At 39.9% G+C, this 15,010-nt stretch overlaps 1 protein-coding gene across 4 annotated transcripts in view; it reads right to left on the reverse strand.

Moving 5' to 3' along the window:
* Positions 1-5,919: 5,919 nt before the first annotated feature.
* SCN4A (sodium voltage-gated channel alpha subunit 4) overlaps positions 5,920-15,010 on the reverse strand; it is a 71,667-nt gene continuing 62,576 nt past the window's right edge. For 3 of the 4 annotated variants that reach the window (XM_042471834.1, XM_042471837.1, XM_042471835.1), the window contains 3 exons: positions 13,971-14,075; positions 11,661-11,931; positions 5,920-10,910 (listed from right to left, as the gene is read on the reverse strand). In XM_042471834.1, coding sequence (XP_042327768.1) covers positions 9,643-10,910; positions 11,661-11,931; positions 13,971-14,075 — 1,644 coding nt within the window. In that variant the 3' untranslated portion in view covers positions 5,920-9,642. Of the gene's footprint in view, positions 10,911-11,660; positions 11,932-13,970; positions 14,076-15,010 lie in introns of those variants that run through there. The other variant, XM_042471836.1, reaches the window with a different exon arrangement.

Here is a 15,010-nt window from a genome sequence, read left to right on the forward strand (position 1 = left end):
TTGCAGCTTGTCATTCAAACACACACAAACATGCTGAACATATTTTCCTGTTTGGAAGTTAAGTTGTTGCCAGATCAAGGCAAAACAAGGAGACTATTCCTTCTCAGCTACGTAGGAACATTTAATCTAGCCTAATTCTGCTCAGAAGGTGGATACAGATCAGAGTGGAGGGTGAGTTCTGGCTGTATAATAACTGGGAGAGAAGGAAGAAGTAAATACAGACCCTCTGGACTCCCAGTTATTATACAGCCAGAGTCTGGAGAGTCCTGGCAAGTTGCAGTAAGAAAGCAATTAAGCCTTGCAAACTGTATCAAGCTGCTATTCTATTAACTGAGCTAGAGATTTGCACACAGCCCTTTCCTCTTGCTGGAACTAAGACCACCCAAACTGGAGAAATTGCTCCTTCATCTCCTGCCTGGAGATGACCCATGAAAACTGGAGCCGCAGGCCAGACCCTGACATCTGACAAGTCTAGCTGAGATTGCCATCATTTTCCTCTGGCCGGTCTACTTGCATTATGATTTGATACTTGCATTATGAGACATATTGCAAAACAAGAGTAGCATTGTGGTTAGGGTGTTAGACTACAACTGTGGAAGTCCAGGTTCCGCCATTAACATTACTGGATGATTTTAGAGAAATCACTTTTTTACAGCCCAATCTACCTCATATGTTCTGGCCTGGGAGAATAATGTGGGGATGATTGGAGACTGGGAGAGGACTAGATAATCGTGGTTTCTTTGGTGGGAGGAGAAGGAAGGAGGAGGATGGTAGTGATGATGATGATGATGATAGCTCCTAATCAGCAAGAGCAGTTTTCCTGAACAGTAAAAGGCAAACCAGCACACAAGCCTTGAAAAGAAAAGTGCAGGATGGGAGGAGAATTGGATCCAGTCTTAGAGCTCTTTCAGGTTAGGTTAATGTAATGTGCATTCTTGTTACATAATGTTATTGTCTTTGCACAGAAAAATCACATGTATTTCTCTGCAGAATAATTCCCACAGAACATTGTCAAATACAGGGAGAATACAATGAACAAGCATTTGCTTTCTCTTGCAACAGGGAGAAAACTGTATTTCATCCTTGTATTCATCCTGGTGTACAAAGGTAAAATAGTGGAAGATTTACATCCCTGTCTAAATCTGTTTAAGATAATGGGACGGGTGTCACCACATTTTTTTTAAATTAAGCTTTAATACATAAATACATGGTCTTACTTGACCAAGACAAATAGATAACACATTCTTAAAACAAACAGACAAATAAAAAGGCACTCAGACATACACACATAAATATAAATTAAAAGTAATAGACAATTTCTCATTCATTTTCTCTCCTCCCTGGACAACTACATTGATCCATCATCCTGTCTTTTTCGTAAGTTTGGTATCCCAATATTTGCATCATGAGGAGAAGAGGCATTGAGGATTCCATAGACTGCCAAACACACAAATGAGTCCTAGAGTAGATCAAGCCAGCAATCTCCCTGGAAGCCAAGATAACAAAACTAAGGCTGTCGTACTTCAGACGCAACTATTGGGAAAAAAATAATGCTAGCTATGGCGGAGGGAATTAGAAAGAGAGAAGTCCACATACTAGACAGATGGACTTTATTAAGGAGGTCACAGATATGAATTTGCAGGAATTAAGCTGAACAGTGGAGGACAGGGAGTCTTGGGGATGTTTCATCCTCAGGGTCACCATGGCTCCACATCAACTCGAGGCTAGTTAACAACAACAAAGAGGTAAATTTGACCTCATAAGGCCAACCCCACCCACAGCATGTCAAGCAGGACAACAAGCTGCAGGATCAGTTTGATACATGTCTATACTTATTCATCACAGAATCGAGTTTCACAGTAGTATCTTTGGGACAGCAAGCAGGTATTGCTTCAGATCAAATATGGATCTCTTCCTCCTGTGTCATTGCCTGGAATTGATGTTCTAATGCAACATGTCCTGTACATTTCAAATTAATGTTCTGCAGGGACATACCGTTCCTACAAATCAGAAAAACAATTCATCATAGAAGTTTATGGGGGGGACTAATCAGGAAGAAGAAGGATACTGGTAAATCTACATGTTGAAAGATCTCACCTAGTTTGTTTAAACCATGGTGAGAACAATTCAGACCTCCAGATGTTGGTCTGCAGCTCCCAGCATTCCTCCCTGTTGGCTATGCTGTCTAGATTGGGTTGGGATGGATTTAGCCAAGACCAATTAATGATGTGTTAAAATGATTTTACACTAGAGCCCCTTACTACATCCAAAGTATATTTTTTCCAGTTTCAGTTGAAGGCAAAATTAGAGGATCTGTTCCACAAGGCATATTAGGCGGTGCTATGTTAGCTATTAGTACTTTTTCCCCAAGGCCAAAGTCCAGTAGTAACGTTTTTTCAGAAGTTATGTCCTTGCTTATGCATTTATTATTTCCTATTGAGGAATACTGGGGAATTGTTTACTGTGTATACTCATATATAAGTCCAGAAATTTTAGTCAAAAAATTGACCCCAAAAAACTTAGTCGACGTATCCATGGGTCAGTGTCAGTATTATGCTTTAACTCTTACAAAAAAAGGAACCATCCCTTGGTGAAAGGCAAGAGTATAATCCATCCTGGAGGCACTGACCTTCCTCTACTCCAGTGGTTCCCAACCTTCCCAATGCCGCGACCCTTTAATACAGTTCCTCATGTTGTGGTGACCCAAACCCATGAAATTATTTTTGTTGCTATTTCATAACTGTAATTAAATAGGTGTTTTACAATGGTCTTAGGCGACCCCCCAAGAAAGGTTCATTCGACCCCCAAAGGGGTCCCGACCCACAGGTTGGGAACCACTGCTCTACTCTCTCATCCATCCAGCTTCTAGGGTGAATACACACATTCCCTGCTGGAATTCTGTAAGTTTTTTGGCTTATTTTTGTGCTTCATCCTTTACATTCTTTGTTACATGCCCCTAAGTTTTACCCTTGACTTATCCATGGGTCATATAAAAATCCATAATTTTGCCCCCCCCCCATCTGCCAATTTATACATGAGGTCGATTTATAGTTGAGTATATATGGTATTTTCTTTCTGTTGGCTTTCTTCACTGTCCAGCTCTCACATCCATACATGGCTTGGATGACTCTAGTTTTAGTGCTCCATTGCACTTTGGGATCTGGTCTAGTTCTTTCATGGCTGCCCTTCTCTGGGAGTTAGTTAATAGCCTATTAATTGCTTCTCAAATAGCCTTTCTTAATTGTGTGAGTCAGTTCATTTTCCTGTAATGGAAAAAAAGTTTTAATTATTAGTTTCTGTGCATTTTTTTAAAAAATTGAACCAGTGGGATATTATCTGCTCTGGGTCCAGATCAGATGGGAGCATTGTGGAGACCTTTATTTGTTTTGCCACTTTCACCACTTGTGATAACCCTCTTCTGAGTCTCTAAGCTACTACAGACACAACTGTGCCTGACCTTATAAATAACTTCATGTCAGCATAGTGAGCTGTAAGGCATGTGTGTGCATAACCAAAATCGTTCATTTAGCAGAAGGTACACCAACTTGTTCAAATGCATGTGGTTACAATACGGTATTTTTGTTTATTTCTTACTGCTATTTATATGCTTATATACTTATTCTAATTAACTTTCCTTAAGCACACCTCACAGATTCCACTCTCGGTTCTAATCATCTGACCCATAACTGTTCTGACCACTATCCCTTCTCTATCCACTCTGACTCTAATTCCTATAGTTAATGGATTTAACTGTCACACACACCAGCCTTTTAAAAATCCCATTCAAATACTCAGCCAGTTGCCATTAACCTCTAACATGCCATGTTCTCATCCCTTCCCAAAAGATTCCCCTCCCACTCACTTGATTGCATAGAATATTCACAATACATAATCATGCATAATTGGTTGTTGATAATTGCCATTAAGTTAGCTTCAACTTATGGTGATCCACTAAACGAAAAACATCCAAGACACCGTGTTTTTAATAGCCCTATTAAAATCTTGGATTCAGGGTTGCGGCTTCCTTTATTTAGTCTATCTACCTGTAATGTGGTCTTCCTCTTTTCTTGATGCTTTCCACTCATCTTTTTAAATGAATCATGATATGTCCAAAGTGTGATAGCTCCAGGTTGGTAATTTTGGCTTCCAGTGAGACTTCACGTTATTATTTCCTGTAGGACTGATTTATTGGCAATTTAGGCTTCATGGTATTCTATAGTATCATACTCTATGGTATCCACAGAACTCTCCTCCAGCTTTGTTTCAAATGAGTTGATTTTCTTCCTGTCAGCTTTTAACCATACATAGAAATCAGAAATACTGTGGCACAGACAATTCTGACTTTGGTATTCAGTGATATATCTTTACATTTGAGGAACCTAACTAGTTTTGTCATAGCTGCCCTTCCAAATCCTAGCATTTTTTTTACTAGTCTCCATTTTGATTAATGACTGAGCCAAGGTGTAGGAAATCTTTAACTCTTTTGGTGTCTTCATTATCTCTGTGGTTATTATTTTTGTTTTCTTAACAGCCAGAGGTAACTTTTATTTTGCACTTTCTTCCTTGACTTTCCTCAATAGTCATTTCAAATCTTTGCTGTTGTGCCATCTGCATTTCTTAAATTGCTGTTTTCATAGAATCGTAGAATCCTAGAGTTCGAAGAGACCACAAGGGCCATCCAGTCCAAACCCTTGCCATGCAGGAACTCACAATCAAAGCACTCCTGACAGATCCATTTATCTCAGTGGATTAACTATCCCTGAATCTTTCCAAGAGTGGGCTTTTAAAAAGTACGCTATCCAGAAAACAGACACAGGCCTTCCTCTTTTCCAGTGTTCTTGATTCCTATTCTCTCATCCATGAAGCCTTTAGCATGAGCACAGTTATGCCTGCAGGAATTTTCTAAGTTTTCTGGCACTGTTTTCCTTTGCTTCACCCTTTGCATCCTTTGTTACACATCCCTAAGTTTTACTCTCGATTTATCCACGGATCATATCAAAATCATATCAAAATTTTGGCCCCAAAACCTGCCCTAGATTTATACATGAGGTCAATTTATAGTCAAGTATATACGGTACTATCATGTGTTTGATTGCACTCTTGCATATTTCTAAATAAGTATTTTCTTATTCACCCAAACTTGTAGTCCTCCCCAGTCAGTACTGATATAAATAGGTGGTGGATTCTCAAGTTACCTAGCCTCTTGCAAGCTTCCTTAAGCTAAAATAATTCCCCCAACATTTAAAGAGGAGCTCACACAGTTGGTGGTGATTCCCCCCCAAGTCTCCCACTTTCTTTTAGATAACACTGTTTGAAAGACAAAAAATATATATGAGAAATGAGGAAGATAGTAATAGAACAATGTCTGTGATGTAGACACAGGTGATCTTTACGGCCAAAGAATTGTAGCTTGAAGGTGGGAACCAAATTATGAAGATGTAAAACTCTTCCTCAGGCTCTCATACACTGGTAGTACATCTCAACTCTACATATCACAGGTTCTGGAGGTTTATAAAAGCTCTGAGCAGATGTAGGATGCAGGACCTGAAAACTAAATCAGACCTGAGCCTTAGAAATGTATGTTAACTTTCAGGACTCAGCTCACAACATGGAAAGAAAAAAATAAAGCAGAGCTTGAATTCTTGCATCCACAAATAAATCCATAATGAGATAGGGAAAAATCATTGGGGAAATATTTGAGGGAACACAGATACTTTCCTTTATCTCTGAGTAAAGGCAATACAGGCCTTACCCATTGAAAGGGAAAGAACTTAAATATCAGTTTAAATCTAGCCAGATTTATATCCCAGCACCTCTGAAAGACAGAAATAAAGCAAAAATAAAGTTTAGACATAAGAAGAGAGAGTAGGTGAGGCAAAGGTAGGAAAACTTGTTACACAACAGGCATATGGTCTTAAATATAATAGTTGCTCATTTACAGATTTTATTTTAAGAAATGTACAAAGAAAACATTGCACAGTCTAATGGAGATAGGGTTTATCTCAGCACAGAAGATCACATATGTACAAACAACACAGTCCATTTGAAACAGAACAGTCCTCTTTCCACAGCTCTTCACATGTAAACACAATTGGAAACCTTGTCTCAAATGACACATTTACTGGATGGGCCCCCTGCCCCAGGTGAAGATGAAAACTGAGATGTTCCAACTGGACTGACAACTGGAAAATCCCAGCTTTGTCACTTGTAAAGAGCAGCATTCTCAACAATAAGGTGCTGGATAACGTCCCAGCAATCTGCCCAGAACACATACACATCTCTCCTCTGAATAATTATGATCTCTGATGGCAGAAGTGGAGCGAGGTTTATCTTTTCTTTTCTAAATGTTCTTTCACTGAGGGGAGTGACTTAATTGGAAGTATGTACTCATTAGCAACATTTTCCTCTCATTTCATAAAGGCATGTGCAAAAACCCTGTTTTCACAGGTGAGGGTAGCAAGTTCTGGTGATGAGGAGCCAGACTTAGGGTCCATTCTCTAATATAGGTTTTGCTTGCAAACATTTACGTTTTTTTCATTCTCAGGTTTTAAAACCATAGCCTGGATTATGGATATTGTTCGATTGGAGAGACTTGGAGAGATTAAGACTTGACTGATAGAACATGCGCTCTTAGGTTAGGGGTTGGCAAAGTATGGTGCTCCAGAATCTGTGGAACTGCATTAGTCTTAAATAGCACAGACAAACAGGTGAAGAGTGATGGGAACCAAAATCCAGCATCATCAAGAAAGCAAGGGCATATATTTCGCATTGTTGACTTTGAGCCGGAACCTATATTTGATGTCTGTGATCAGCTCACAAATTGTCAGGTAAGAAATTAGGACAGGGCCCCTGATTCTGCAAATACAACCAATGAGCAAAATTAGTTTTCTGAAGGAGAGCTCTTACACTGAATGGACACAAACTAGCTGTATGGGGTGATAGTAGGAATTAATTGACAGTATAGGCATAATCTCAAAAGAGGAAGCCTATAAGGTTTTCTATGTGCTCCTGGTTTGTGTACCACATTTCAATTGTCTATAAATGTACATACAAATGGTAGTTTGTATATTTTTCCTTTCAGAGGGCAAGCTCAGATTTCCCTCTGTTCCAGTCTTCTCAAATGACGCATGAAATTCCCTCTCAGTCCAGATGTGATTTTCCTGTTTTCCTTTCTTTCATGTTTCAGGCACCTTGCAAGTTTATTTGGTTAAATGGTAGCATATACTTTCTATAATTAAATCGATTTCCATTTTTACAATCTACTCTAGAGACGTCAAGAGGTGGTTTTGCAATGCTACAGCTACGGCAAAGAAGCAGTGCTGTGCATAATGGGTTCCAGTAGAAATGGCAAAACCAATACCTCTTGAGTTATATCTTGTAGATATCAACAAAACAGGGTAGGTTTGACTTCACAACTATATGGGCACTCTAACTATGCATATCTAATTACATACACCCACTATTTAGCTATAGAAATGCTTCAAGAACATCAGACCAGATATCTTGCCCTTACAATGACAAATCGGTTTCTAGTGCCTTTGAATTGTCCATCTCTGGTATGATTTGTCACTTGCAGGTTTAATCTGAAATTGCTCAGGAAACCTTCTCTAGGAGCTGGAAGGATTAGCTGATTTGCATGCTTTTTGTTAGTATGCAAATAACCTTCCCACTCTGTATAAATAATACTCAGTAGGCAAGAATAGCTGCCCCAGAGATAGGGTGGGATAAACTGGGCAAAGATGCCATAGACCTTGTCAAAATTACCTGCTACCAGTGGTGATGGTGAGGGACAAAGACAACTAAGAGTAGGCCCTGTTTTTAACACATCATGTTTATCCGTTGTTTTCTTAATTTCATTACAGATGGCTGAGAGCACAAACAGCTGGGAACATCTTGTACAAGTGCAACTGAAACAAATGGAGTTACACAAGACTACTTTGTTTTTGCCGAGAAACTATTAATTTCAGTTGGGTGGTTAAGAAAACATCTTATTGTAATATCCAGATGGCAGGTTCCTGCCTTTCAGGTTTTGTGGTGCACCACACCAGCGTAGGAATTGTGTTCTTTTGTCTGGAACACCACTTTTCTCATTGCGCATAAGAACTGTGCGACATCCAGGCGTCTATGCCATCCCTCCTCACTCTATGGGCTGAGAATTTCTGGATTATGGGAGATGAGAACATAGCACATACAATATTCTAAACCAGCGCTGTGACATGGCTTTAAAGAAGAAAATACCAACATGGCAGATACAGAAAAAGTGCAGTTTGTATTCATAGATGTTAGTGGAGTTGAGAATTAACTCAGAAACATTTCAAAGCTGACAGTAAACCCTGAGAACTGATTAATTCAATGCTTTTGCTCTTTTTTCTTTATAAGAAACTTCAAATAGTGTCCAAATGGTTAAGACTGAATTGTACTTTAAACCTTTTCTAATAAAAATTGTTTAAGACCATTCAAATACCCAAAAGGTACAAGTTAGAACTAGTTTTTAAGACTTCGCAGTTTGTGTTTGGGAAAACACCCCGTTATTTCAATATTAATCTTCACCTTGCCTTTACATGCTGGAAAGAATCCTGAGCCAAAGTGTACCAGTCCGTTAACCAGAAACAATATTAGGAACTACATTTTTGAAAGTCAGGCAGAGAGCTGTATCCAGCTGCTAGTGTCTGAGAACCAATGCAAGTGGCATTTTTCACTGCTAGGGTTTTCAAGACACATATAGAAAACAAAAGAAAATGGCTGAAGGCAACATTTTCATCCTATTCCAAAGTATGTCCGACAAGATTCTAGTGGCTAGGATTCTGAGTATTCTGCTTTCCATGGTCAAGTGCAGTTTCTACAAAACTGCAGACCTGAGCAATGGGCACTGAATTCAACAACTTTAATAATTGAGCTTTCTTTGATAAAGTAAGGATAATTCTAGTCCTTAAAGTTCAAAAAATGTGTAAGCAAAGTTGATGAAATCTCAGAAGCTGTGTGTGTTGCAGACATTTATAGTACACAATGTCTACTTATATAAAGGCAAGGCTTCAGTATCCTATAAAGCTCTTTGTTCCCATGACTAGCAGAATAAATTATGCAAGATATGCAGCCACAGGAAAATTTGCACAATTGACTCAGGCCACACTATCTGGTTTTTGTATGCGTTAAAAGTTGTTCTTTAACTGTACAATATACACAACTCCAGTTAGGCTCCTCAGACATGATCTTCTATTTCCATGTATAGCTTGGAACTCCACAGCAATGATCAAGACTCATAGCTTTGGCCATTTCCCTCTCTTCTACATCTTCTTCCAAAACCTCTTGAAAACTCTAATAGGAAAGAATTAACCTCAGAACTGGCCCAGGGACATGCTAAGTTAGACATCAGCTAAAATAAAAATAAAATTCATTTTCTTGTCACCAGCAATAGAGATAATTCATACTCATCTCATAAGAAAAATAATCTTTCTACATTGTGGTGAATTTGAAATACTAGAAACCAGAAGAGGCTCTACTTCCAAAGTTAAGATGTTGAACTCTGTTAAGAGAACACAGCTCATGATAGCAACAAGATATGGAAGGGCCCTTGTGAGAGAGATGTAAGAGGAGTCTTTTTGGAACCAGAGTCAATCAATTGTTGGCCAGAAGTGCCCTGCATTATACAAATGACTCTTTTACATCACGTTTGGTGGCCTTTGATTCTTTAGTTTTGCTGGGATCATCTTCTGTTGTTTTTTTAGGTTCCTCTTCTTTCTCTTTGGATTCACCAGCATCTTGTGTAGTCTCTGGACTGGTGATAGGCTCAAGTTCAATAGGTGGAGGTGCTTCTGGAGATGTTTCACTTTCTATTTGCATGTCTGAAGATCCATAGAGTGCATTCATTCGATTTGCAATCAATCCTTCTTTCTCTGGGGCCCCTTCTGCCAAGGTATCTTCATCTTGACTATGTCTGTATATGTAAGAGGCCTGCTTCACTGACCGCTTTAGTAGATATCGTCGGAATGCCCGTTGGATTTTGATGGCACACACTTCCTCATGCTTCCTTTTCAGCGTGGTGGTAATTGGTTCATAAGACACCTTTGAGGGATTGTTAGCCATGAATTTCTCCTCCATTGATTCCTTCAGAGCATCCATTTCACCAGAGTCCCCCAGCACTTCTTTGGTAAGTGCAAAGAGGATATCCAAACAATGTATCTTATCCCCAGGAACCATGGGTAAGTCCATTGTGATCAACTTGATCTTGTTCGGTTTAGCAATTCGCAGAGGTTCTTGCAAAGTGTCTGCAAAGTCAGAGAGTGTGCTATAATCAATGAACTGTGTGGCATCAGGGTCAAACTTCTCCCATGTCTCATAGAACATTTCAAAGTCATCTTCACACAGAGGCTCAGCACTCTCCTCTGTGGCTACATTGAAGTTCTCCAGGATGATAGCAATGTACATGTTGACCACAATCAAGAAGGAAACAATGATGTAGCTGCAGAAAAAGCAGATCCCCATGCCAGGATTGCCACAGTCTCCCTTCACGTCACTGCCAGGGTTCTCCAGATGAGGATCACAGTCTGGGGGACCACTATTCAGGATGGGATTCAATAAGCCATCCCAACCAGCTGATGTGGTGATCTGGAAAAGGCAGATGATGCTATTGCCAAAAGTCTCAAAATTAAAGATGTCATCAACGCCAGATTCCTTCTTGACATAAGCAAAGTTTGACATCCCAAAAATGGAATAAATGAACATGACCAGGAAGAGCAGAAGGCCAATGTTGAAAAGTGCTGGCAGGGACATCATCAAGGCAAAGAGAAGCGTCCGGATGCCTTTTGCTCCTCGGATCAGCCGGAGAACACGCCCAATTCTAGCCAGACGGATTACCCTGAAGAGGGTAGGTGACACAAAGTACTTCTCAATGATGTCTGAGAGAACAAGTCCTGGAAGAAAATTAGGAAGATGTTAAATCTTGTCCAGGACCATTTTTTTCTTGAACAGAGAGATGCAGCCTTTAAACATTATTATTAATAGTTTCCCCATAAGTTTATTAACATTATACTAAAAGTATGAATATTTTATTCACTCTAATAGCAAACTTGAGTCAATTAGTGTCTATCAATTTGGAAGTGAAAGCCACCCAAAAATAAAATAATGACTCTGTATACTTGGAGAATATCCTAGGTACAAAAAAGTACATAAGAATTAAAATAAAAAGTCATTCAAACACAAACACACTAAAATGCCTCCTATTTCAAACTACAGAAATAGTGAATTTGCACAATACTGAGGGCAACAGAGGGGTTTTCTAGACTAGCAAAAAACTGCATCTACCTCACAGTATTCTTTCCTAGATTCACCCTATTGAAATGCACCAGACTGAAACTGCATCGATAGCCACCACATTCCCCTGCCCAAAATCAAATTGGCACAAAAAGGGTGTACATGCATGTCTATCAACCAATAGCCTTTATTGTGTACCTGTCCATCTTACCACCCACCCTACACTCTTACTGGATGCCTAGAGAGAAAATATATATTTTAAATTGAACACAGTAAATGCACTTTTAAATCCCCTCCGCTGCAAAACTGTCTTCATTTTAGTATTTCTAGCTGTGCTTACTACTGGGTTTAAGCTTTTTAAAAAAGGATCAAGAGTACAAAGCGTAGAATTTGTCACAAATCTTTCTTACCTACAATGGAAAGAATGACTACAACAAAGTCAAAGATGTTCCAGCCAATAGTGAAGAAGTAGTACCGCAGGGCAATCATCTTGAGGAAGCACTCAGCTGTGAAGACGACAATGAAGATCAGGTTGATTTGGAAGAGGATGTTTATTTTGGTTTCACTTTGGTCATCTGTTTCCACCATCATCGTCACCATGTTAAGACAAATGAGGATCATGATGACTATATCAAAAGCTTGCTGGGTCACAAAGTCAAAGATCATCCCTTGATATTTGTTCTTTTATAATGAGAAGGCATGAGTGAGTGTGTGAGAGAAACACATGAAAGAGACAAGACACATGGACAAAGACAAACATGAAGAAAAAAAATAAGAAAAGAAATGGAGAAAAGCCCATACAAGAATATTCAGATGGGTGAAGAAATGGAGTAATGCTAAATCATCTGGTATCGAAACAAATGGAATGTTATCACTGAAGCTGTGTGTTTTTATGTGTTTTAAAAGGTGATTGTGTGGTGCAGCTAACACTTGGAAGGCAGAATGGAAGCATTTGTATTCTACCTAGGCATGAATCTCACTATATGACTTTAGGCATGTAACCATCTCTTAGTGTAAATGACCTCATAGGACTGTTGTAAAGATAGAGACAGTAGTGTATCAAGAAATGGGTGATGGGATGGGCTGCTCCAAGTGCAGGCAATAAGAGGATGCACAAAAGGGAGTCATCACTTTCCCTGGCTGGAAGAAGAGGGCAGTACTCCAGACCTTCCCAAGAAGAGCAGAGGGGAAACTGAAGAACACCCAAGGAGACTTTGCCAGAGCAGTTGAATGCCTGGGCTCTTTCCCAACCAGATTGGTGCAGGGAAAGCAGCAGGGAGAGCAGGGGAAGGATGGCACTGCCAGGACAGGAGGGGCCTTGAGAGTTGCCTGGCACTAAGAGACTCTTTGCATCCAAAGGAAAAAGAGATATAAATAAATACATAAAGTCTACCCTCTCCCCCAATACAAATCTCTGGTCCTTGAAGAAAGAAAATATTCAATGTATTGTGCTAACAATGATAAATGGCAAAGACCTCTCTAAGGTACTGAAGTTTCGTTGTCTGCTCAAGCACCTGGCTACTTTGATGTAAAGATTTTCTAAGGCAGGGGTTCCCAACCTGTGCTACGAGGAGCCCTTAGGGCTCGGTGTGCACTTCTCAGCTGCTCTGCAGCTGCTCCAGGAAAATTACAGAAATAAAAATGGAGTGAAATGAAAGAATAAGAATATATTCTTATATATATTCCTAAATACAATTAACTTGTAAGACATAGGGTAGGCCTCTTAGGGGTTCTGCCATAGAAATAAGGACTCTATGAGTCAAAAGGTTGGAAACCTCTGTCCTAAGGCATTGGTCAGACTATTTTTCTGGGCAATCTATCTCAGCAAGCCCTAAAGATCAACAGACTATTCAGTATTGCACCCACTAATGAGTACTCTGACAGATCACCAAGCATAATGGTAGCTCGGGTACAAAATTCACTTTTTTGAGAGCAACTACCACTATTTGGAAATGCACCGATCTTGTGCTATTCTTGTTTGATTGTGCCTGAGCTGAAAATGTCTATATGTAATTGATGAAAGTCCTTCACTTGGAATGTGGAAATACTTGGTAATTCATCAAGTTAGTAGCCCCCATGGTCTGAGATAGATTCATTTGTAGGGTCTAGAAAGTCATATAAACATGAGGAGGTCAGGGTTGGGATAGGCAGCTCTGATTCTGATCTCCCTCTTTGTATATTGTTATTTGTTGTTAGATGTTCTTGAGTGGACTTCAACTCATGGCGACCTCATGGATGAGACATCTCCAAGCAAACTTGTGAAACTTGTGGGATCTTGGAGTAGTATTTAGAATTTTGTGCAAGACAGCTCTACTGCCTCCCCAAATTACAAGCCTCGGGATTCCACAGAATGCAGTCATGGCAATTAAAGTGGAATTATAATGGTATAAATGTACAGTCGGCCCTTCTTATACACGGATTTTTTATACACGGATTCAAGCATCCACGGTTTGAAAATGTTCCAAAAAAGTATAAATTTCAAATATCAAACCTTGATTTTCCATTTTTTATAAGGGACACCATTTTGTTATGTCATTATATTTAATGAGACTTGAGCATACACTGATTTTGTTATACACAGGGGATCTTGGAACCAAACCCCAGCGTATAACAAGGGTCCACTGTACTGTGAAAGGACCCTTACACTGAGGGTTGGGTGGCTCCTTTACATATAAAGACGTATGGGAGGAAGATGGACTGGAGCCTTAAGAATGGCATACCTGGGGTCTTGGAATGGGTTTCACCGGCTTTTTTGAACCCAGTTTCTTCATAGCATTGTAGTATTTCTTTTGCTCTTCTGTCATGAAGATGTCCTTTCCTCCAAAGTAAAAAGAGAATCATCATTATTAGATTTGGGGTGAAAGTACTTAACTGCAACATCCAAGACTCATGCAAAACATCCACAATCCTTTCTTTCCTTGCAGGCTTAATTTAAACACCCATAACCTGCTTGTTCATTTCTGAGGCTCAGTTATGGCACCTTTACTTGGTCACCTTTACCTTTTCTAGAGACCCGGTTCTCTCTGCTTCAGTTGTTAGTAGCCTTCTAGCTTGTGCACATGTGTGTTATAGTCCCTCTGGTTTATAACCACAGAACCCACAAATTCCTCTTTAGTGCCCTATACAGACTGGCACCTTTGCTGGCCTGGGCGCAGAGTCTGGGCATTGTGTCTACTTGACGCATGCCCGACTTCCCCTCAGGGCACCATGATGACGTGTGATGCTTCACATGGTATGCGGAATCATAGTGCTCCTCTGGCATTGCGTCCATACAATGCAGCACTTGAGCAATGCCAAGCCACATCAATGCAGCTATGGTGCCCTTTCTGCTTGTTGTGGCTGCTTTTCACACCCTGGAAAGACTAGATTGGGGCTGTGGCATATGCTTGTCATGGTCCGATCTGGCTGAATCAGGGGCGGCTCCATGCCACCCCTTTGGGGCTGTCTGAACATCCCCTAGGTTAGCAATTAGGTCACCAAATTGTTAGGTTAGCAATGCTAACTCAGTTTTTAATGTCTAGTCATTCTTGCCAGCTTGCTCTATGGGGGCACAAAATGACTACTGGTACATCTTTTCTTAACTCAGAGACAAATTATACATTACATTAATCATATGGTTTGCCTTTGAGCATAGGATATTTTTCTTTCCTAAATAATTGCTGCAGATATGCCCATCTAGATCAGTGCATTAGCATGGGGTACAAAGGGTGCTTTAATTCTTTGTTTTCCATTGTGGTTCCAGTTCAGATTTTAGGTGCTC

The sequence above is a fragment of the Sceloporus undulatus genome, chromosome 6 (assembly GCF_019175285.1).
Source record: "Sceloporus undulatus isolate JIND9_A2432 ecotype Alabama chromosome 6, SceUnd_v1.1, whole genome shotgun sequence".
Taxonomy (NCBI): Eukaryota; Metazoa; Chordata; class Lepidosauria; order Squamata; family Phrynosomatidae; genus Sceloporus; species Sceloporus undulatus.